At 37.1% G+C, this 24,902-nt stretch overlaps 1 protein-coding gene across 5 annotated transcripts in view; it reads right to left on the bottom strand.

Moving 5' to 3' along the window:
• Positions 1-24,902, bottom strand: part of Strip (striatin interacting protein) — a 325,994-nt gene that overhangs the window by 261,565 nt on the left and 39,527 nt on the right. For all 5 annotated transcript variants that reach the window (XM_090371052.1, XM_090371055.1, XM_090371051.1 and 2 more), the window contains exon 2: positions 13,558-13,624. In XM_090371052.1, coding sequence (XP_090227178.1) covers positions 13,558-13,624 — 67 coding nt within the window. The remainder of the gene's footprint in view (positions 1-13,557; positions 13,625-24,902) is intronic.

The following is a 24,902-nucleotide window of genomic DNA, read 5'->3' as shown; positions in this document are numbered from 1 at the left end:
CTGTCCGTTATGGGGAGATCAAATTAAATGCTAATCTAAACGAAACAGTGCAGATTGCCTGTCCGCGTCCGTTACAGAGAATGTCCGCTAGACAGAAGCTGCAAACACGTTAAAACCAATAGGGGTGAGTTGGGGAATTTGAAAATGTCCATTAACAAGAGGTGTCCATTAGGAGAAGTTTCACTGTATACCATTAAAAAAAATACTCCACGAGAAGGGTTCCAAGTTGGATGAATAGTGAAGTTGCCACATTACTTGAGCAGAAAAAGGTGAGATCAATAAAAAGTATTAAAGCCTATGACAGCTACAAGATGATCTGTAATAGAGCCACAAAAAAGGTTCGACAGGCAAAGGCAGTTTATGAGAAATCACTAGCAAGCAGAGCAAAGAGGGGGGATAAAGAATTCTTCACATATATAAATGCCAAGAAGAGCAGGACAAACCAGATCGGACCTTTACATAAGGGAAAGGGGATAGTAATAAATACACCAGCTGCCGTTGCAGATGAACTCAACAGAAAAACAGCAAAGAGTTCTTTACTTATGTTAACTCTAGAAGGAAGGGGATGAATCAGATTGGTCCACTTGATATTGATGGGTCAACTGTTGATGATCCTGCTCAGGTAGCTAACAAACTAAATGAATATTTTGCATCGACATTCACACATGAGGAGTTATTCAGCAAGGGGAATGCCAGAGGTGTATTCAACTCTAGCAGTAAGCTAGAGAATCTTGAAATAACTGGGAGTAAAGTGGAGGAGAAACTGTTGAAGATAAATACAAGAAAGGCACCTGGGGTGGATGGGATCTATCCAGTTATATTAAAGGAAGCAGCAAAGGAAGTAAGCAAACCCTTAGCCATAATTATGAGAGCTTCCTTGGACTCAGAGGAGGTACCCATAGACTGGAAATGTGCAAATGTGACCCCAATTCACAAAGGAGGATCAAAGGCTGACACAAGTAATTATAGACCTGTGAGCTTAACTTCTGTTCCAGGAAAATTAATGGAGGCACTGGTTAAAGAAGCACTGCAGGATCATTTAGACAAGACTTCAGTTATAGCTCAGACACAGCATGGTTTTGTTAAGGGGAAGAGCCTGACCAACTTGATTGGATATTATGATGCAGTCACAAAAGAACTGGATGCAGGGAATAACTTTGACATTATATACTTGGATCTTAGAAAGGCTTTTGATACTGTTGCACATGGAAGACTGCTACACAAATTGGAGCAGTGTGACATTGGAGGCAAATTGCTGCTATGGATAAAGGGGTGGTTGAGGGGGAGAAGACAGAGAGTGGTAATCAATGGACACTGCTCATCGTGGACTAATGTTATTAGTGGAGTCCCTCAGGGCTCAGTGTTGGGTCCATTATTGTTTTCTGTATTTATAAATGATATTGATGATGGTATATCAAGCTTAATGTCCAAGTTTGCAGATGATACAAAGGTTGGCAGGGTTGTCAAGGACACTACTGACACTATGCTGCTGCAACAGGATCTGGAAAGGTTGAGCAGATGGGCTGAGAGGTGGCAAATGAAGTTTAACATTGACAAATGTAAAGTACTACACATGGGAAACAGCAACCCCAGAGCAACGTATCAACTCTGTGGTACTACACTGACAGTGGTAGAAAATGAAAGGGAGTTGGGGGTGGTTGTGCAGGCAGATATGAAGTTCTCTGAGCAGTGCAGACGGGCTGCAAGAGTAGCTCATGGAGTATTGTCATGATATACAGGAATTTTTCCAGCAGGGATAAGGAGGTGATTATTCCATTGTATAAGGCAATGGTCAGGCCACACCTAGAGTACTGTATACAGGTCTGGAGGCCTCATTTCAAGAAGGATATAGAGCTGCTGGAACGAGTACAGAGAAGGGCAACAAGATTAGTGAATGGAACAAAGGGGTGCTCTTACGAAGAAAGGCTTAAGTTTTGCAAATTACAGTGTCTGGAGACTAGGCACCAGCGAGGTGATCTGATAGAGGTGTATAAAGCCTTGAATGGTTTAAGCATGCTCAATGCTGATGGGATTCTTCCCCTAGCTCAGAAAAATCACCTGAGAGGGCATAAATTCAAATTGAGGAAAGACAGATGTAGGATAGACGCGAGGAAATTTGCCTTTAGCCAGCGGGTGGTTGGTTGGTGGAACAGACTTCCATCCCTTGTGGTGGAGGTTGATAGCCTAAATACGTTTAAGGCTCAGCTGGACAGGTATTTGGAACGAACAGAGGGGTGAGGTGGAAGTGGGTTTTTTTTTTTTTTTTTTTGGCTGATGCTGCATAAGCTTGCTTTCTTGCATCAAATGCCCCTACTAATGCTAATGCTAATGTTATTTTGCATCGATATTTACAATGAAAAGCCTTTTGTGGCAATGGGAAATTGTGGGAGCGAAGTTAAAAAATATGTAATTAATGATATTGAAATTTCGCAAGATTATTTAATGAAAAAACTTGATGGAATATACCCTATAATCTTAAGAGAGGCGGCAAGCGAGTGCATTGAACAATTGAGGCTAATTATGCGAGCATCACTAGACTCTGGGGAGATTCCCTTGGATTGGAAAAGTGCAAATGTATCTCCCATACATAAGGGTGGCTCTAAAAGTGAAGTTGGAAATTATCAACCTGTCAGTCTGACTTCAGTAGTGGGGAAAATCATGGAGGCAATGATCACGGGTGGAATTCAGAATCATTTGGATCGAACTGAAATTCTCAAGGATAGTTTTGTAAAGCATGGTTTTGTAAAGGGAAAATCATGTTTAACAAATCTGGTTCGCTAATTCGAAAGGGTCACTCACAAGCTGGATTTAGGGAATAATTTCGACATTGTTTATTTAGATTTCAGCAAAGCTTTTGACTCAGTCCCACATGAGCGGTTGCTTTATAAGCTGGAACAGGTTGGAATCACTGGGAAAATCCTTAGATGGATAGAAGGATGGCTTCAGGGCAGGAGGCAGAGGGTTGTGATAAATGGCTATTCCTCAGATTGGGTTCATGTAAGAAGTGGGGTTCCCCAAGAATCAGTATTAGGACCACTGTTGTTTTTAATTTTCATAAACGACATTGATGATAGGATAGAGGACGTGATGTCTAAATTTGCAGATGATGTTAAAATTGGTAGAGTAGTTAATGATCACTGTCAAGCTGAGCTTCTTCAGAGAGACCTAGATAGACTTCAGGAATGGTCAGAAAAATGGCAGCTGTGCTTTAATCCAACAAAGTGTAAGGTATTACACCTGGGAAACAGTAATCCCAAAAAAACTTATTCACTTGGTGGAGTTCAACTAAACCCAGTACTGGAGGAAAGGGACTTGGGTGTTACGATACGGTCAGACATGAAATTCTCTGAGCATTGTAAACAGGTTGCAAGGAAGACCCATGGTGTCCTATCGATGATCTATCGAACTTTTGCAAGTAGGGACGTGATAATCCCATTATATAAGGCTTATGTTAGACCACACTTGGAATACTGTGTTCAAGTATGGAGACCGCACCTAAAGAAAGACATCGAGCTTCTTGAAAGGGTGCAAAGAAGGGTAACTCGCTTGGTGAGATCGGCAAAAGGGCATCCTTATGAAGAAAGACTTCGAATATGTGGGTTGCAGAGTTTGGAAACTAGACACCTTAGAGGAGATTTGATTGAGGTGTTTAAGGCTCTGAGAGGCATCAGTAAAATGAATGAGGACGAAATTTTCAAGATTATAAATGATGCTAGAACTAGGGGACATAAATTCAAGTTACGGGGGGAAATGCTTAGATTGGACTGCAGGAAGTTTTATTTTAGCCAGCGAGTTATAAATTACTGGAATAAGTTGCCTTCATGGGTGGTAGAGGCCGACAGTTTGGGGAAATTCAAAGGTCATCTGGATAGTACTTTCGGGTAAGGGAAGAGCATAGGATGATAGGTTTAATTTCCTTTTTTTTTTTTTTTTTATTAATTATTATTATTTAGTTATCTATTTTATTATTTTTTTTTTTTTTTTGTTTTTATCATTGTTTTGTTCGGATTTTTTTTTTTTTTTTTTTTTTGGCTGGTGCAGCATAAGCCATAGGCTTTCTTGCACCATGCGGCCGTTACTAATACTAATAAGTCTGAATTTGATAACTTCCCTGAATGCTTCCCAATTAGAATTTCAACTGATAACATCAGTTAGTTCGACTGCATAGAATTTAAAAACGTTGTGGGAGCACAGTAGCCATATTTACAAAAGCCCCTTCCTTTTGCCCTTAATAGTAGTTACATCTTTAAGTAAATCTCACATCAATACACTGTCATCACTGCCACCTCATGGTTATTTTATCTGGATATTCTTAATGCATGAAGTTTTACTACTGATAACTGGATCAAGAGTATTGTTTTCTCTTGCTGTGTTTCTAACATGCAACTACAGAAAGTGATCACTTTCTATATCTGTATGTTATAGAAAGTGTACTCACTGTATTCAAATTCCACATCCTTTATATCTGAGTGACATCATGTTCCTAATATCCTTACATGCCCATATTTCATGAATTAAACAGTGCTTAATCGAATTTGTTTGCTATACTCCTGGTATTAGTATACAAGCAAGCATACATTCACCTGCTTTTGCTCTTAGTATCCCTAACACAACCATGTATTAATTTATCTGGTGGTAATCTCCAAAATCTTACTTTCCAGGCTGCACAATGTCCAAACAGAATCTGTTCAAGAATCACTTTCACCACTGCTTGTGACTGCTATTAATCTATTAATCTGTGAATCTCCCCAAATTTCCAACCACTTACACTGCCTGAATATATTTAAGTGTATCCCCCTAACTGAACACTCTCACTCTCTCTCTCTCTCTCTCTCTCTCTCTCTCTCTCTCTCTCCTGTTAACAAGAACAGACCTGGCTGAGAAAGTTCTACCCCATAATTCTTGCACAGTGTCTCCACTAAACTCACTGAAAAGGCATTCACTGTATGGAAATGTAGACACTTTAAAATTTAATCCTAACTTGACTTTTTCTTTTCAATTATGTTAGCTTAATGGATTATAAGTAGAAATATGAACCACTAAGATTGAAACTAAGAACAAATATATTTGTGAAATTAAATTAGTTTTCTAGATTTTTGCTGTTAGAGAAAACAACTAGGTAGTTGTTTTCTCTGATAAACTTGTTCTCCCAGTTTGACAAGTCATGAGACACTGATGCAGATGAGGTAAATATTGGAAGGGAACAGGTCATGAAGTGATATTTTTTTTAGATATGACATATGAATGACAAGATATACCCATCTCCTTAACATAACAGCTTTGAGAGTACCTTCTGGATATACACCACTTACTCTTGTCAGAAGATTACATACCAACTTAATCTTGATTAGGTCGGTGTGAAATTACACACCAGCTTACTGGTATTGCATCCAAGCAATACCAGTAAGCTCAGTCCAGTGGACTATACGTTGGATGGCCTGTAAAAACTTTTATGGCTGTCCTCAAATAATAAGGACCACTGAGTCTCACCACAATACATGTCTTAACTTCAAAAGACAATGATGCATGTTGTATGACAGAAGAGAGAGATAAGCTGAGACTTTGCTCTTGAGACTAAAGATGGTCCTGTCCGCTTCAAGCCTTCATTAAGCAAAGTGGTGGTACTGCACTGTGTGATGACAATTATTGTTGTTGTTTAAGGGCTTTACGGCACAAGGACAGCAAAGGCAAGTGATGACAATTATTTATCACCATATACTGCCTAGAGTATTAGAATTGATGCAGGCAAAATGATGCAATGAAGGAAGCTTATGCTGCATCAGAAAATAAAAAAATAATAATAAATAAATAAAAGCAAAATATGATTAACAAAATGCCCCCTTTCTCATTTACATATTTCTTTAAAGTATTTGTTCAATCTCCCTTTAAATTTAAACTTCAAAATTCCACAAGAGTAGGTGGAAATTTATTTCTGTAATCAATCTTTGACCAAAGAAAAATTTCCAGACATGTATTACCCTCTCTCAATTTAATGCATTCTCAATCATTTCCTCTCCATTTATGGTCCTTGTGTATTTCACCAGACTAAGTATAAAGATGCCCTCATCATTCAATATCCTCAACAACCCTGTCATAGATTAAAACCTTGATCACCCTTTAGATATCTTCATAGGAATACCCCTTTGTGCTGATATCCAATTATGTTGCCTGTATGCAATATTCAAGGTGTGAATAATCATCTCTTTATCTCTATGGGCAAAATCTCATGAACATGGCAAAATCCAATGAATTATTCTAGCATCCTGTCTACACCATTCAGAGTGTACAGTTACAAGTTCTTTTCATTACAAACTATCTTTAGTGACATACATATGACAAAACATACCCATCTCCTTAACATTTTCAGAAAAAAGAATTATTTGTCTAACTAAATATAAGACAGCCATTACTCTGAGACTGTGGATACCACATCTTGATCCTTACTCATACTGATTAATACCTGAGTTGTTACCACCAGTACAGTACGCAATCATAGTCATTTTTAGCAAAATCCAATGAATTATTCTAGCATCCTGTCTACAGTTACAAGTTCTTTTCATTACAAACTATCTTTAGTGACATACATATGACAAAACATACCCATCTCCTTAACATTTTCAGAAGAAAGAATTATTTGTCTAACTAAATATAAGACAGCCATTACTCTGAGACTGTGGATACCACATCTTGATCCTTACTCATACTGATTAATACCCGAGTTGTTACCACCAGTACAGTACGCAATCATAGTCATTTTTAGACCTTGTTCATGGGAGATATACCCATGTTTACCAGTTTGGTCAGGCAGAAGCAGGTTGGCAATAATTAAAATAAACAAAAAAAAAAACAGCATTATACTTCTCATAAGGGTAGTGATGGCTATATGTATTTCTCACCAAGGCAACACATGCAATACAAGATATAAGGACTTATGACATTTTATTCCTTTTCATTCAATTTTAAGACTGAATGAAAGGACATGAAAAAGAAAAGAGCACGAAGTTCTTTCATTTCTTTTTCATATATTATCAATGCTTTAGCATAAAAACTATATGGCTTTACATTAAAACACTGATGGCTTATATTGTATTGAGATGCCTTGTTATTGCATTATACATCAATAAACACTACTGTTAATCTCTGCTATGGCACTCTTTTCTACAATAAAAGTAACATCTGGAAATCTCAAAGTCAATTACAATTGACTGGATATGTCTGCCAGGAGCTAACGTTTATGATGTAAAGGAGCTAGAATTTTTTAAGAGCACAAAGATGATATTGTTTGGACTTGTTGGTACTAATGATATTAAGAGTGGGAGATCTGAGGATTTACTTAACAAGTAAAGGGCATTATTGTGAAAAAGTTACAAGTTAGGAATGAAACTGAAAGAGACCATTTTTACAGGGTTGGCATACACTTGAATGGAAGGGGTACACAAATGTTAGGTGGGTTGGAAAACTGGGGTGAGGAATGCAACGACTAATACATTAACAACAAGCACTGCTGAAGCAGCCTGGAAAGCAAAGTATTGAAGCTTACACAGCCTGCTGGAAAATACTTATGGGGTGGGGAAAATTAATATATGGGCTGTATTAGGGATGCTAAGGGCAAAAGCAGCTGTATATATATTTACTTATACACTAATGCCAGTAATGCACCCACCAAATTTGATGAATTTGAAGTGCTGGTCAAGTCAACAAGGGCAGGCATAGTAGGGATATTGCAAACATGGCATCGCTCAGACATTAATGGTTGCAAAATTTGAATATAGATATTGCAATGTGTACAGAAAGGACAGGGAGGAAGGGGATGGAAGTGATGCACTTGTTTAAGATGCACACAAAATCTAAGGCAGTGCATCCAGCTGGCATGGGTGGCCAATGCAACGTTGAATGAGTAAGGTGTGACATAAGCGCTGGGAAAACATCAAAGGCAGATATTGTGGGGATTTCAGAGACGTCGTGCCACACAGATATAAGGAATGCAGAACTGGAATTTGAGGAGTACAATGTCTACAGAAAGGATAGACAGGATAGGAAGGGAGGAGGGGTTATGCTATTAGTTAAGAAATACATAAAATCCAAGGAAGTGAAGCCAGTCGACATTGCTGGACAGTGCAGTGTCGAGTCAGTTTGGTGTGACATAAGCATTGGGAGATCAAAATTGAGAGTAGGAGTGTGCTATAGGCCTAATGACTCTGATGAGAATAATAAGAAACTGTACAGGGAAATAGAGTGGGCCAGTAAATCAGAGAGTCTTATAATGGGGGATTTTAATTTCCCAGATATTGACTGGAATTTGGGGACTGGTCACTCACACACTAGCAAGGCTTTTGTGGATTTATTGGATGATTCTTTTCTACATCAGCATGTTCGGGAGGCAACTAGAGGGAGTAATACTCTTGATTTGATTATCAGTAGTGATTCTTCATGCATTAAGAATCTGCAGATAAATGAACCACTAGGTGGCAGTGATCACAGTGTGCTGAAGTGGGATTTACTCAAAGAGGTAACTACCATTAGGGGTAAAGGGAAGGGTTATTGCTTTCGTAAAGGCGACTACGATGGACTGAGACAGTATTTAAATTTTATACAGTGGGACCAACTGATGATGTTACCAACAGCAAATTCAAAATGGGAAGCATTCAAAGAACTTATCTTGGAAGCTACTAGGCTTTACATACCAACTAAGAAATATTGTTCAAGGTTTAGGCCTAAATGGATGTCAGAAGAACTAATGAGACATATGGCAGAGAAGAAAAATGCATGGAATACATACAAATTAACACATGACACAGAAGCCTATGATAGATACAAGTTGATCTGTAACCAAGTTACAAAGGAGGTTAGATTACGAGAAATCTTTGGCAAGAGATGCAAAGAAAAACAGCAAAGAGTTCTTTACTTATGTAAACTCTAGAAGGAAGGGGATGAATCAGATTGGTCCACTTGATATCGATGGGTCAACTGTTGATGATCCTGCTCAGGTAGCTACCAAACTGAATGAATATTTTGCATCGACATTCACACATGAGGAGTTATTCAGCGAGGGGAATGCCAGAGGTGTATTCAACTCTGGCAGTAAGCTAGAGATTCTTGTAATAACTGAGAGTAAAGTGGAGGAGAAATTGTTGAAGATAAATACAAAAAAGGCAACTAGGGTGGATGGGATCCATCCAGTTATATTAAAGGAGGCAGCAAAGGAAGTAAGCAAACCCTTAGCCATAATTATGAGAGCTTCCTTGGACTCAGGGAAAGTACCCATGGACTTGAGATGTGCAAATGTGACCCCAATTCACAAAGGAGGATCAAAGGGCGACACAAGTAATTATAGACCTGTTAGTTTAACTTCTGTTCCTGGAAAATTAATGGAGCTACTGGTTAAAGAAGCACTGCAGGATCATCTAAACAAGACTTCAGTTATAGCTCAGACACAGCATGGTTTTGTTAAGGGCAAGTCTTGCCTGACCAATTTGATTGGATACTATGATGCAGTCACAAAAGAACTGGATGCAGGGAATAACTTTGATATTATATACTTGGATCTTAGAAAGGCTTTTGATACTGTTGAACATGGAAGACTGCTGCACAAATTGGCATTGGAGGCAAATTGCTGCTATGGATAAAGGGGTGGTTGAGGGGGGAGAAGACAGAGAGTGGCAATCAATGAACACTGCTCATCGTGGGCTAATGTTATTAGTGGAGTCCCTCAGGGTTCAGTATTGGGTCCATTATTGTTTTCTGTATTTATATATGATATTGATGATGGTATATCCAGCTTAATGTCCAAGTTTGCAGACGATACGAAGGTTGGCAGGGTTGTCAAGGACACTACTGACACTATGCTACTGCAACAGGATCTGGAAAGGTTGAACAGATGGGCTGAGAGGTGGCAAATGAAGTTTAACATTGACAAATGTAAAGTACTACATATGGGAAACAGGAACCCCCAGAGCAACGTCTCAACTCTGTGGCACTACACTGACAGTGGTAGAGAATGAAAGGGACCTGGGGGTGGTTGTGCAGGCAGATATGAAGTTTTCTGAGCAGTGCAGAAGGGCTGCAAGAGTAGCTCATGGTGTATTGTCAATGATATATAGGAATTTTTCTAGCAGGGATAAGGAGGTGATTATTCCCTTGTATAAGGCAATGGTGAGCCCACACCTAGAGTACTGTATACAGGTCTGGAGGCCTCATTTCAAGAAGGATGTACAGATGCTGGAACGAGTACAGAGAAGGGCAACAAGATTAGTGAATGGAACAAAGGGGTCCTCTTACAAAGGAAGGCTTAAGTTTTGCAAATTACAGTGTCTGGGGACTAGGCACCAGCGAGGTGATCTGATAGAGGTGTATAAAGCCTTGAATGGTTTGAGCATGCTCAATGCTGATGGGATTCTTCCTCTTGCTCAGAATAATCACCTGAGAGGGCATAAATTCAAATTGAGAAAAGACAGATGTAGGATAGACGTGCGGAAATTTGGCTTTAGCCAGCGGGTGGTTGGTTGGTGGAATCGACTTCCATCCCTTGTCGTGGAAGTTGATAGCCTAAATAAGTTTAAGGCTCAGCTGGACAGGTATTTCGAACGAACAGAGGGGTGAAGTGGAAGTGGTCATTTTTTATTTATTTATTTATTTATTATTATTTTTTTTTATTTTTTATTTTTTTTTGGCTGATGCTGCATAAACTTGCTTTCTTGCATCAAATGCCTCTACTAATGCTAAAATGCTAAATGCTAAAAACAAATGAGAGTATAAGTGTGCTACAAGCCTAATGACTGCGATGAGTATAATGAACAAAGATACTGGGTGGAAACTGTACATTGGTCACTCACACAGTAGCAAGATTTTCCAGATTTCTGGATGATTGTTTTCTACACCAAAATGTTAGAGAGGCAATGACATAAAGCAATAATCTTGATCTGATTATCAGCAGAGATTCTTCATGCATTAAGAATCTGAGATTTACTTACGGGAGTAACTAATCTCAAGGGCAAAAAGAAGGATATTTCCTTTCATAAAGTTGACTACAATGGCCTCAAACAGTTTTTAAATATATATAGTGGGAGCAATTGATGACATTACCAACAGCATATTCTAAATGGAAAGCATTCAGAGAAGTAATAATAGGGGCTACTAAGCTTTTTAAACCACCAAAGAGATACTCTTCAAGGCTTAGACCAAAATGGATGTCAGACAAACTGATGAGACTCGTGGAGATAAAAAATGCATGGAATGCATATAAATTATCAAGCATTACTCATCTGCAACAAGCCACAAAGGCAGTTATGCAAGCTAAAGCAAATTACAAGATGTCTCGGACAAAAACAAAAATGCAAGGAAAAGCACCAAAGACTCCTTTATATATGTAAACAGTAGTATGTTACAAGTGTGATTTGCCACCTTTCATAGGTGGAAAAATCACACTGGCCACCTATGAAACTGTTGATGACAAATTGAATAGGGATTTTGCACCTACATTCATACATGAGAATTTTTTTAGGGATGCAGATGCCAGAAATCTTAAAATTTTTTAGGGATGCAGATGATAGAAATTCTAAAAGGGAGCTAAATGATTTTGTGACAATTGGGAGGAAAGTGGAAGAGAATTTCTCTTCTACTTTCTTCACTAAATAAAACAAAATGGGGTGGATGGAATCTATCTAATTATATTAAAGGCAGCAGCAAAGGAGGTAAGCAAACTTTAGCCATAATTATGAGAATTTCGTTGGATTCAGGAGGGGAGGTCCCTACAACTAGAAATGTGCAACTCTAGCCCCGATTGGTGTCTCCATTATTTTCTTGGACTTCAGTACAAGAAAATAATGGAGACACCAATTAAAGAAGCAATGAAAGACCATCTAGAAAGGAATGCAGTTATACAGCAGTAATAGCATGGATTTGTTAACGGGGTGATCTTGTCTAACTGATGGGATACTATGACACAGTAAAAAAGGAAGTAGATGAAAAAATTAAGCTGTACAATTTGAGAGGCGTGGCATTAAGGGATTGTTACTTCTCCAGATAAAGGAATGGATGACTGGGAGAAGACAGAGTGGTTATTAATGGGCATTGTTCTTATGGGACTAATGTCATTAGTGAAGTCCTCCCTTCTCTAGGTTCAGTGCTGGGCCTATTGTTGTTTTCTATATTTATTAATGATACTGATGAAGGCAAATCAGGTTTAACATCCAAGTTTCCAGATACAGAGGTTGGCAGAATGGTTAATGACAGTAATCAGGGTTTGTTAGTGCAACAAGATAAGGAAAAATTAGGCAGTTTGGCTGAGATGTGACAATTCAAATTTAACATTTACAAGTGCAAGGTACTGCATATTGCAGCAATAATTCCATATCAATGTACCTATGAGGGTACTCTACCTGCATACACAGGGTAATGGATAATAAATAAGACCTCAGGGCAATTGTGCAGTCAGATACAAAGTTATCTGAGCAGTGCAAACAAGCTGCCAGGACAGTTAAGTCAATCATATACAGAAATTTTGCAAGAAGTGATAAGGAGGTGATTATCTCATGGTATAAGGCAATGGTTAGTCCACATCTTGAGTACTGCATACAGGTCTGGAAGAGTTGTTTAGGAAAGATATGGATCTATCAGAAAGGTTGCAGAGAAGATCAACCAGATAAGTAAGGGAATAAAAGGAAACTGAAGGTGCCTGATTTCTTATCAAGAAAGGCAGATTCAGTTCTACAAATTGCAGCATCCAGAGTCTAGGTTCATGCAAGAAGATCTGATTGAGTTATTTAAGGCTTTGAATGGATTGAGTACAAAACTGGTGGAATCATTTGCTCAGACTGTACACAAGGGGGGGGGGGTGATAAATTCAAGTTGCAGAAGGGTGGATGCAAGACAGACATGCAGAAATTTGCTCTCAGCTAGCAGGTAGTTGATTGTTAGAAGAAACTTCCATCTAGTGTTGTAGACGTGGATAGTTTGAATAAATTCAAAGAATTAGACAAACTATTAGCAGGGGATGGACAGGTGATATAGGTAGTGTTAGTTTCTTTTCTTTTTTTTTTTTTTTTATGCTGTATAAGCTTGCTTACTTGCTTGTTTGTTGTTTGATTTTTAGGAGCATTAGCAACTAAGGCCATATTGCTCCGGGATATGCGGTGGTCATTCCCTGACCTTTCCGCATCCTCCGTATTTGGTGTGCTTACTTGCACCATAGCCACTGGAATGAAACACACCATCTTCTAATACTGATCTAAAAATTAGGAAAAATTATTTTCAGAGATGCCCTACAGGCAATTTTAATTTAACATCTGAATATACAACATTCCTTTCATTTTTCAAGATACTATTCAAATGAGATTTTGATTTGAAAAGGAATGCATAACAAAGAATTTTAAACTTAATCAGTAATATTTTCAGATCTGTCATTTTATCCAAAAACACAAAGCTGTGTTTCTCAATAAAACAAAAGGGATGTAATTTGGCATGCACATCATATTCCTATTACCTTATTGTGGGATTAATAATACTGTAACAGCACATTTAAAGAAGTAATGAAAAATATTTAGAGGAGAAAATTCTTACCAGCAATTTCATTGACATGGATATCTGCATCCTCATAGATGAAATCAAGATCTGGGCAATCTGAATTCTATAAATAAATTTTTAAAGTATAAAAACAAACCAAATAACTCCATCTAAAATGGTTTAAGTTATAAAATATATGATTTTTGCTTTTTAATTATAAAAATATTTTGAAAAACACTTTTCCTACTGGAGGATATGGGTGCATATCCTCCAGTAGGAAGAAGAAATTATTTAAGAGTTATTATTATTATTATTATTATTATTAGCATATGGTGCAAGGAAGCCTGAAACTTATGCTGCCCCAGTTAAAAAAAAAAATTTCTTTATTATCCTGAGAGAGAGAGAGAGAGAGAGAGAGAGAGAGAGAGAGAGAGAGAGAGAACAAGAATCAGAAGTAGAAGGGATTCACCAAGAAAGAGAAGAATGATGATATCCAACTCAGGACCCTGGGTGTGCCCAGCCCATACTCACCAAATGTGAGCCATTGGGTAAGTTTGTGCAGAAGAAAACCAAATGAAAAAAAAGAAAAATAATTTTCTTTTATTGTCCTTTTTATTACAAACTTGTTAAGAAAAACACCAACAATAATATTCTTATAATCACTTATTCCACAATGGTAAAAATAGTGAACATGAAAACAGCTTTAATTGAACTTTCCGTTACTAATATGGCAACTGACAGACAGCACTTCTCTAAATTTGTTTTTTTTTTTTTTTATATATATTTGAAAATAAAACCAAATCATCCCATGTACTTTTGACCACCAATAATTTCTAACTAGTTATACAGTATTTTCTGTTTCCATTTAAATACGTTCATTACATTTTCTATGCAGTGTGAAGTGCCCCTCCGCTTTTTCTGCTAACACTTGTATCAATGATCTTGGGAAACCACCTCCTGTCATGTCCAAATACACTTCTCTCAATTTCTCCTGTGGTCATCCAGCAAAAGGATGTTAGATTTCAGAATAACACTGATGTCCAAAAAACTCCAATAAAATTTCACCATTTGTTCTTAAAACCTGTGCTCCAGAGTGTGTGTGTGCTACTCAGTTTTCCCTGTGACTGTTTGCTGCAGGTGATAGAGTGCACTCTATCTTCTCCATTAAAGGTAGTATTGCCCAAGGTTCTGCCATTCTTTTCCTCTTGTATACTGATGCCCTTTTTTCAGTGACTGGAAATCTGGTCCTTAGTTTTGCCAATTAAAGCACTCTACATTCAACTTCTGGTTTGATAAAGCTTGCCTTGCACAAACAGCTTCAATTTCTCCAACAGCCACCACCAATTCCTTAAATGCTGATTTTCAGGCAATTCTCCAATGGGGCAACAAAAAGTTAATTAATTTTAATCAGTCTAAAAGTCAAATCCTATCTTATTTTTTGCAAAAGACGCTACTGCTGCTATGCCGATCTTTGATAACACTCAGATTTCTAGGCATGATCAAATATCTCTATTATAGATTACCCTAACTTCTAATTTCTCTCTCTCTCTCTCTCTCTCTCTCTCTCTCTCTCTCTCTCTCTCAGCAAAAGCACATCATAAATATTGCTTCTGCTGCATTCAAAAAAAGTTTTCATTTTTAGCTTTTGGCATTATATTTCTTCTAAACAACCACCCGCTCTATACAATTCTCAAATCTGCTCTGCCATGGACTACTGCTCCCACATCTGGTGCTCCATAAACCTTTCTCAAGCTTTTCCACTCTATTCAAAGATGACCCATCTCTTACAAAGCTTCTCCACTCAGTCTCACAGACATTATTTCTTTATCATGCCTTTTCTATAGATACCTCCATGGTATTGCTCTTCTGAAATAACATCTGTAATTCTACAACTCTCTTCAAAATCAGTCCAAACATGTGCCACAAACAGTCATCATCCACTCACTTCTACTTCTGGTTTTTTTTTTTTTTTTTTTCCCCTAGAACAACCTATTGCCACACATTTTCCAAAATATTACAATCCACAGAAATTCACCTCTAATGTCAACAAGTATCTTCTCTCTTTTCTTAGTCTTAAATCTATACACAGTACTATTGGTTCTACTACTTTTTGTGTTTAGAGTTTTCATTAAAAAAAAGAAAAATGTTATTTTATCCCAGTGTGGAAATTATAAATTTAATTTTATCTATTCTCTAAACTTGTAATATTTGAAGCATGGCCAGACTTCACCGGAGCAATGGCCAGACTCCATTTTTAATATTAGCCTTAATAGTGGCAAAACAATGAAAGAATCAAGCTCATAGAGCATCTGCCAAAACAAAAAACAAAGTACCCGCTTTATTCATCCATCTCCTTCTTTAAATTTATCCCAAACACCAGAAAGAAGTTGGGTCCAACAATCAATCACTCTCTCTCTCTCTGGCTAAAAGAAAATTTTTGCACATCTATCCTAGAAAGATTTTAATACTTCCATTTAAAATCTTTAATCAGTACTCTTCATATATTCCCAGTTTCTAGATGTTGCAAGCTACAGAACTCACGTTTTTTTGCTGAAAGAAACCTATGTCCCCTGACTAATCTTGTTGCTCTTCTCTGGGCTCATTCCAACAGATCAACGTTCTTTCTAAAATTATCGAAATCCAAAAGGTGGTGCACTTGCACCACCTGCTGCCAATGCTTCCAGATCTGTATGTAGTACTAATGATAACTTCACCATTGCCTCATACAACATGATAATCACCTTCTTGTCTTGATTGCAAAATTCCTGTATACCATTAAAAGAATCCCATGGGCTATCCTAACAACTTGTCTGCACAGAGAGCTTCATGTAAGACTATATGATTATCATTAGGTCTTTTTCATTCTCCATTACCTTGGGTGTGGTACCACCAACTGGTATGTTATTCTAGTACTACTACCAGTGCTATATAAATGGAGTACTTGGCATTTATCAATGTTAAAACTTAACTGTCATTATTCAAACCCATCTACTTAATTTGTATGTGATGGGACAGTTGCAACTTTACTTATTTATCTATATTGTATTCACCTAGTTGCAATAAAGATTTTAATTAATCCAGGTCTTGTTGAACATGATTACAGTCATTAATCTCTCTGCCAATCTTTGTATCATTAGCAAACTTGTACATTAACTCAATATGACTCAATCAGTATCATTAAAAAATAACAGCCCCTCTCACTTACCGAAAACAGTAAGCACAATGAACTATGATGGACTCCACTAATAACCATTCTCTGTCCTCTGCAGCCCAACCACCCTGGAAACTTCTTGTCATTAAGACTGTTCAGAATTCTAATGTCCTTCTGTCGTTAAACCACAGGAAGCAATGGGTGGAAGTGGTGTGCTTGGTGATTTACCAAGATCATGATGCAAAAATTAGAGGAAAGTAGGAGATTAAAAGGCAGATTTGCTGAATTTTCGGCTGGGATGCAATACAGATAATGGATTTAGCTGGTTTTACATCAAAGATAATCTTGTGATTAATGGAAAGTTCAGTCCTATACCAGCATCACAGGGTTGTAGACAAAATTTTTATAATTCTCTATTTTCAGTACAACTATAGTGCTTCTGCTTCCTCTGCCTAAACAAGGGAGACCCTTACATGGAATCTCAGCCAACTATAAAATATCTGATATGATGGCCCAGCCTCCCAATCAGTTTACAGTGGATCACAATGCCTTTGAATTTCGCATCACTGTTATTTTAATTTTCAGAATAATGCAGATGAGTCATAGAAAAGAATCTTTTCTCCTAATGGTACCAGTTGTCACTGTTTCCATAACACACAAGCATCCTTAATTGTCACTCATGCATCTTCTAGCTTTATCCTGTTGAAATTCATCACTACTTCCTCCATCTCAAAGGTCAATACACAAGGTCAATCTCAGAAGCAATTATAGACTACATAAAAAGCAAGGCTGCAAAAGGAGAGGCACATTTTCTCAACAACTCAATCCAAGAATCCTGACAGCTTTGATCTGCATGTAAGGGCTGAATTTGTTCTCTACTATAACGATCAGCTTACATTTTCTCCATTTTGTCCAGTAGTCCTCACAAAACTTGAAGTTCATGACGCATGCAATCGACAAACTGCCTAACTATTAAGGTTCTACATATGTTCAGATTCCAATTTTGCTGCTCCTTCTTAGACCCCCTTAAACACAGTTTCCAAGGTTCTAAACACCTCCTTCTTAGACCCCCTTAAACACGTAGTTTCCAAGGTTCTAAATACCAAACCCAATGATGAAACCCTCTGGAACAAGTGACCTCTCACCCTAATTCAATTGGCTCGATGTATCTAAGAACACTTAAAAGAGCTCTTCTGAAGATCGTCTCTCCCTTCAACCTGAGGTATATACAACTGTTGAGAAAACAAACCTCCATAGAATCTTCTTCAGTCTAACTGCTACTTTTGATTCAGTGCAGATCATTCCACTTCTATGTCTGCTCCATCACTGCTTTGTAATATTATTGATTATACAGAAACAATTCAATTTTATTCTTATTTAGCATCACATCAGCATGGGTGAAAAAAAAAAAAAAAAAAAAGTACATTCAAGTGGATGAAACTTTTAAGAACTAAAAAAAAAAAAAAAAAAAGATTTTGAAAGAACTTTTTTAAACAGAGTTGCCATTCATCTATCCAACCCTTCCTTAATTCATTAGTTGTCACTGTGATATTTTATGTACATCAAAAGCAGGAAAAAAAAAAAAAAAAAACTTAAATATCTACTACAATTAATCAATGTGAATTTTAGTTCTCCTCCAGTATTATATCACTTTCAATATCCTAATTTCACTAATTACTTTTAAATTGGAAAATTTTAAGAATAAAAAAAAATCTTTAGGCACCATGGGCATCAACAAGTTAGGTATTGGATGCAATGCATTACATTTCATGTGCATTTTATTTTTATTTCTTAAACTAATTTTTTTTTCTTTTTTTTTTCTTTTTTTTTTCTTTTTTTTGTGATTAATGTAAGTGAAATGTAAATAGCTAATTATTTTTTGACCAATTAATAACTACTTAACTAATAATTTAAAAAAGAAACTGTCTTCAATTCACTGCACATACTTCACAATGCAATATTCACTTAATGTCTGTAATACTTGTTTTCCTCCTGAATTTTTAATAAAAATTGATTTAATTAATTAAATAACATAAATAAATATATAGCAACACCCAATACAGGATTATCCATTACAGCCAACATTTCTTATTTCCAGGAGGAAATAAGTAATGTACTTTACTTAACTAGAAAGGCTTCAGTTCTGCAAATTGCAGTGTCTCAAAACTTAGGCACCTGTGGCAGGATCTGATTGAGGTGTTTAAAACTTTGAATGGATAGAATAAGCTGAATGTTAATGGTATTCTTTTGTTACCTTTGCCAATGTGGTTGCCATTCTACGCACTCATTCCAGCAGATCTACATGCTTCCAGACCTGTATACAGTACTCGAGATGAGGCCTAACCATGGCCTAAAGGGATAATCACCTCGTTATCCCTGCTAGCAAAGTTTCTGTATATATCATTGACAAAACCCCTTGAGCTGACCTAGCAACATGTCTCCATGGCTCAGAGAATTTTAAGTCTGACCACACAATTACTCCCTAGTTGTTTTTTTTTCATTCTCCACTACCTTACATGTTGGACAGACATGTGATTGAGACCCGATAATATAAGACAAATGCTAAATTATTGTGATTTTCTCTTGTAGAGAATCTGTGTCCTCATTTTGAATAAGTGGTTCAATAAGTTGATCAATAAGTTCAATAAGTGGAAATAGAGAATCACATCATTTCCAAGTACTCTTCCCCATCACTTAAATTCTATGGTATGTTGATGATTATCTGCTTATAGGAAAACCGGATACCATAAACAAAATCTTTCATGAATTGAATAATGTAGATGAAAGGCTACAATTCACAAAAAAAATAAAGAAACCAATACCATAAACTTCTTAAATCTAACATGAACAAGAAATGCCACCAAAATCAATACTAAAATATATCACAAATCTACAAATAAGAGAAATTATTTACAATTTGACAGCTACGGACCCCTTTCTCACAAAAAATCAATCTTAATAGCCCAGTTCAGCAAAGCATCACGTATTCAACTATACAGGATGACTGTAAACAGGAAATAGAATCACTTAAGAACAGATTTTCCAACCGTGGTTACCCGAAATGGCTCATAAACAGTGCTTTAAATACTGCCGAAAGAAATAGTAAGAAAAACAAAAACAAAAAAAAAAAAAAAAAAGAAGTAATGAAAAGATAATGGATATGCCTCCCATCCCAAAGGTCAGGAGGAGGAAAATGGATAGATTTGAATGGATTTGAGGAAAGACAGTTGTAGAATAGATGTGTGGAAATTTGCCTTTAGCCAGCTGATGGTTGATTGCTGGAACAAATTTCCATCTGTCATTGTGGAAGTTGACAGCTTAAGTAAATTCAAGGCAAAACTTGACAAACATTTGGAGTGAATGGATGGGTGAAATGAGAAGTCTCTCTTTTATTGGCTGATGCTGTATAACCCCAGTGGCTCACATCTGGTGAGTATGGGCTTGGCACACTCAGGGTCTTGAGCTGGATATCATCATTGTTCTCTTTCTTGGTGATTCCCTTCTACTTCTCTCTCTTTCAGGTAACTCAGAATTTTTTTTTTGGCTGGTGCTGCATAAGCCCCAGGCTTCCTTGCACCATATGCCTCTACTAATGCTAATGTTAATTTCCTTTTTTTATTATTTATTTGTTATTATTATTTTGCTCTTTTTTTTTCTTTCTTTTTTTTTTTGGCTAGTGCAGCATAAGCCTTAGGCTTCCTTACACCATACTAATACTAATTACTTGGAAGGGGTCCTACAGTTATTATTGTAATAATCATAACAATTTACCAACTGTATGGCAATTTTATTGGAATATTGTAATTTAATTTAATTTAATTTTAATTGGTCTGGTAGAATAACACAATAATTGAATAGATCACATGTCAGTCAATAAATCAATAATAATTATTAAATGTGATCTGATGGATTATAATCCATAACAAGTCAGAGTTTATAAAGATCCATAGAAATATTCTCAAACAGTTCCTCATCCTTCCCCCCCCCCAACCTCAGAACCAACCTAATCTTCCCTCCATAATATACCCCTGACCCAAAAAACTGCCAGGTTTAGACATGCAATAACCTCTCATTAGCTACATCCGCAACTGTTTATATAGGTTGGTCATCCCCAACCTATATAAACACTCCTATCTCTCCCAGTTCCCCCTCCCCTAACCAGATAAAGAAACTCCACTCCAGTATCAAGAATAATAGGTAAGTCCTTCCAACCTAATACAGACAGTAACTCTAGGGATATTTCATAAACTATATTTATTAATGAATAATTTAATTAAATAATACAAAAACTGTAACAATTAGATAGAAATTGAGAAACAGTGAGTTCTTAAAATGTAGTCATAAATTATTTGGATTGAGGTAGTTCAATCCTTTAAATTGTATCATTTCAATAAAAAAATTACTTAATCTACCATGTGATATAATAGTGTAGTATCTTTCAATTCATTAACATAATACTGTTGACATTAGATTTGAATTTCTGTAGATTGTAATTTTCAGAAATGTGAAGGAAGGTTATTCCAGAACATAGATGTTGAAGGGATAAATGATGAAGAAGAAAAGTCGGTTCCGTGAGTTTGAAGTTGGACAGTAAATGGATATTAGATGGTTGTGGCACATGTTTGGACTGGTTTGAAAAAGTGAGGGGTAATTACAAAAGCCAATTCAGAAGAACAGTGCCCACGAAAGTATCTATAGAAAAGGCATGTAGCAGAAACAGAATACCTAAAAGAGAGTACTGAATTTGCCCAACCTCGGAGGCCTTTTTCAGGATACCTAAAAGAGAGGGAGTGGAAAGACTTTAGATGGGTAATTATCCATGTGAGACCCCTGGCAGCATGCCGTGATAGGTATATTGTATAGCATCTTTACATAAAAGAATGATTAATTATTATAATTAATTAATTAACCTGACTACCTCTTTAGAATGGAGTCTAGAAGTGAGAGAGGCTTTCAGGACATCAACAAATTGACAATATGGGAACAAACAATAAGGTCAATATGAGAAAATGGGAACAATATTACATGGTAGGAAGGATATGAGATTTGTTGGGTAAGTAGTTGGACAACAAGTAATAACAGCAAAAGAGAAAACCCAGTTTTTTAGATATAAGGAAAGAGATATCTGTGTTGTGCTAATGCCGAGAGAGATCAGAAGTCAAGATAATTCCCAATAGACATATCTGATCTTGTATAGAAATTTGAATATCACTGAAGATAAGACAGGAATGAGTTTTAGGATTGAAATTAAGTTATCTTTACCCCTACTGGAGAATTACCTATGGTTGTGTTAGGGTAGCTAAGAATAGGAACAGGTGCATGTATACTTGCGTGTACACCAATGCTAGGAGTTTGGTAAATAAATTTGATGAATTTGAGGTACTGCTCAAAGCATCAAAGGTGGATATTGTTGGGATATCAGACACGTGGTGTCACACAAATATAAGGAATGCAGAACTGGAATTTGGGAAGTACAACGTCTACAGAAAGGATAGACAGGATAGGAAGGGAGGAGGGGTTATGCTATTTGTTAAAAAACACATAAAATCCAAGGAAGTGAAGCCAATCGACATCGCTGGACAGTGCAGTGTCGAGTCAGTTTGGTGTGACATAAGCATTGGGAGATCAAAATTGAGAGTAGGAGTGTGCTATAGGCCTAATGACTCTGATGAGTATAATAAGAAACTGTACAGGGAAATAAAGTGGGCCAGTAAATCAGAGTCTTATAATGGGGGATTTTAATTTCCCAGATATTGACTGAAATTTGTGGGTTGGTCACTCACACACTAGCAAGGCTTTTGTGGATTTATTGGATGATTGTTTTCTACATCAGCATGTTCGGGAGGCAACTAGAGGGAGTAATACTCTTGATTTGATTATCAGTAGTGATTCTCCGAGAAAGGAGTTCGACAAGGAGACACAATATCTCCGAAGCTGTTTACTGCTGCCCTTGAGGAAGCTTTCAGAAGATTAGACTGGTCGCAGAAAGGAGTCAATGTGAACGGAGAGTACCTAAACCATTTACGATTTGCAGATGACATTGTGGTCATAAGCCACGATCCCAAAGAATTAGAGGAAAATCTTAATCAGTTATGCACAGTTAGTAAGGATTTTGGACTAAAGATGAATATGGCTAAAACAAAAGTAATGATGAACAAGTATGCCACGGAAAGGGAAATAATGATTGAAGGAGCAGTAATTGAAAAGGTGGAGTCATATACTTATCTGGGACAAGTTATTAGCTGTAATAATGATAAATGGCTGGAAGTCAAGAGAAGAATAAATTTTGGATGGATAGCATTCAGGAAATATAGTCACATACTGAAGAGCAATATCCCAGTTTGTCTGAAACGTAAAATAATGAATCAATGTATACTCCCCGCCATGACTTATGGAAGTGAAACTTGGGCACTCACCAAAAGAATGGAAGAGAAGCTAAGAACTACACAGCAAAGAATGGAACGAATTATATTGGGAATCAGACTGTTAGATAAGAAGTAAAGGACATTCTTAGTCCTTTACTTCTTATCTAACTCAAGTAAAGGACATTCTTATCAAAACTAAAGAACTAAAATGGTCTTGGGCAGGACACATAGCTCGAAGACATAATGACAGATGGACTAAGAAAATAACAGAATGGTACCCAAGAGGAGCTAGAAGAAAACCTGGAAGACAAAGGCGGAGATGGATAGATGAAATTCATGAGTTTTTGAGTAGTAAATGGATCGCCAGTGCTCAAAACAGAAGGAACTGGAAAGTTGATGGAGAGGCCTTCATCGTGCAGTGGATTGAAAATGGCTGATGATGATGATGAGTGATTCTTCATGCATTAAGAATCTGCAGATAAAGGAACCACTAGGTGGCAGTGATCACAGTGTGCTGAAGTGGGATTTACTCAAAGAGGTAACTACCATCAGAGGTAAAGGGAAGGATTATTGCTTTCGTAAAGGCGACAACGATGGTCTGAGACAGTATTTAAATTCTATACAGTGGGACCAACTGATGATGTTACCAACAGCAAATTCAAAATTGGAAGCATTCAAAGAACTTATCTTGGAAGCTACTAGGCTTTACATACCAACTAAGAAATATTGTTCAAGGTTTAGGCCTAAATGGATGTCAGGTGAACTAATGAGACATATGGCAGAGAAGAAAAATGCATGGGATACATATAAATTAACACGTGACACAGAAGCCTATGATAGATATAAGCTGGTCTGTCACAAAGGAGGTTAGGCAGGCAAAGGCAGATTATGAGAAATCTTTGGCAAAGGATGCAAAGAAAAACAACAAAGAGTTCTTTACTTATGTAAACTCTAGAAGGAAGGGGATCAATCAGATTGGTCAACTTGATATCGATGGTTCAACTGTTGATCATCCTGCTCAGGTAGCTAACAAACTAAATGAATATTTTGTATCGACATTCACACATGAGGAGTTATTCAGCGAGGGAAATTCCAGAGGTGTATTCAACTTTGGCAGTAAGCTAGATAATCTTGTAATAACTGAGAGTAAAGTGGAGGAGAAATTGTTGAAGATAAACACAAGAAAGGCACCTGGGGTGGACAGGATCTATCCAGTTATATTAAAGGAGGCAGCAAAGGAAGGTATCCATGGACTGGAGATGTGCAAATGTGACCCCAATTCACAAAGGAGGATCAAAGGCTGACACAAGTAATTATAGACTTGTGAGTTTAACTTCTGTTCCAGGAAAATTAATGGAGGCACTGGTTAAAGAAGCACTGCAGGATCATTTAGACAAGATTTCAGTTATAGCTCGGACACAGCATGGTTTTGTTAAGGGGAAGTCTTGCCTGACAATTTGATTGGATACTATGATGCAGTCACAGAAGAACTGGATTCAGGGAATAACTTTGATATTATATACTTGGATCTTAGAAAGGCTTTTGATGCTGTTGCACATGGAAGACTGCTGAACAACTTGGAGCAGTGTGGCATTGGAGGCAAATTGCTGCTATGGATAAAGGGATGGTTGAGGGGGAGAAGACAGAAAGTGGTAATCAATGGACACTGCTCATCGTGGACTAATATTATTAGTGGAGTCCCTCAGGGTTCAGTGTTGGGTCCATTATTGTTTTCTGTATTTATAAATAATATTGATGATGGTATATCAAGCTTAATGTCCAAGTTTGCAGACGATACAAAGGTTGGCAGGGTTGTTAAGGACACTACTGACGCTATGCTGCTGCAACAGGATCTTGAAAGGTTGAGCAGATGGGCTGAGAGGTGG

This window comes from Mastigoproctus giganteus, chromosome 3, assembly GCF_048544385.1.
Source record: "Mastigoproctus giganteus isolate SK-2022 chromosome 3, ASM4854438v1, whole genome shotgun sequence".
Lineage (NCBI taxonomy): Eukaryota > Metazoa > Arthropoda > Arachnida > Uropygi > Thelyphonidae > Mastigoproctus > Mastigoproctus giganteus.
This window is presented reverse-complemented; position numbering and strand designations above follow the sequence as displayed.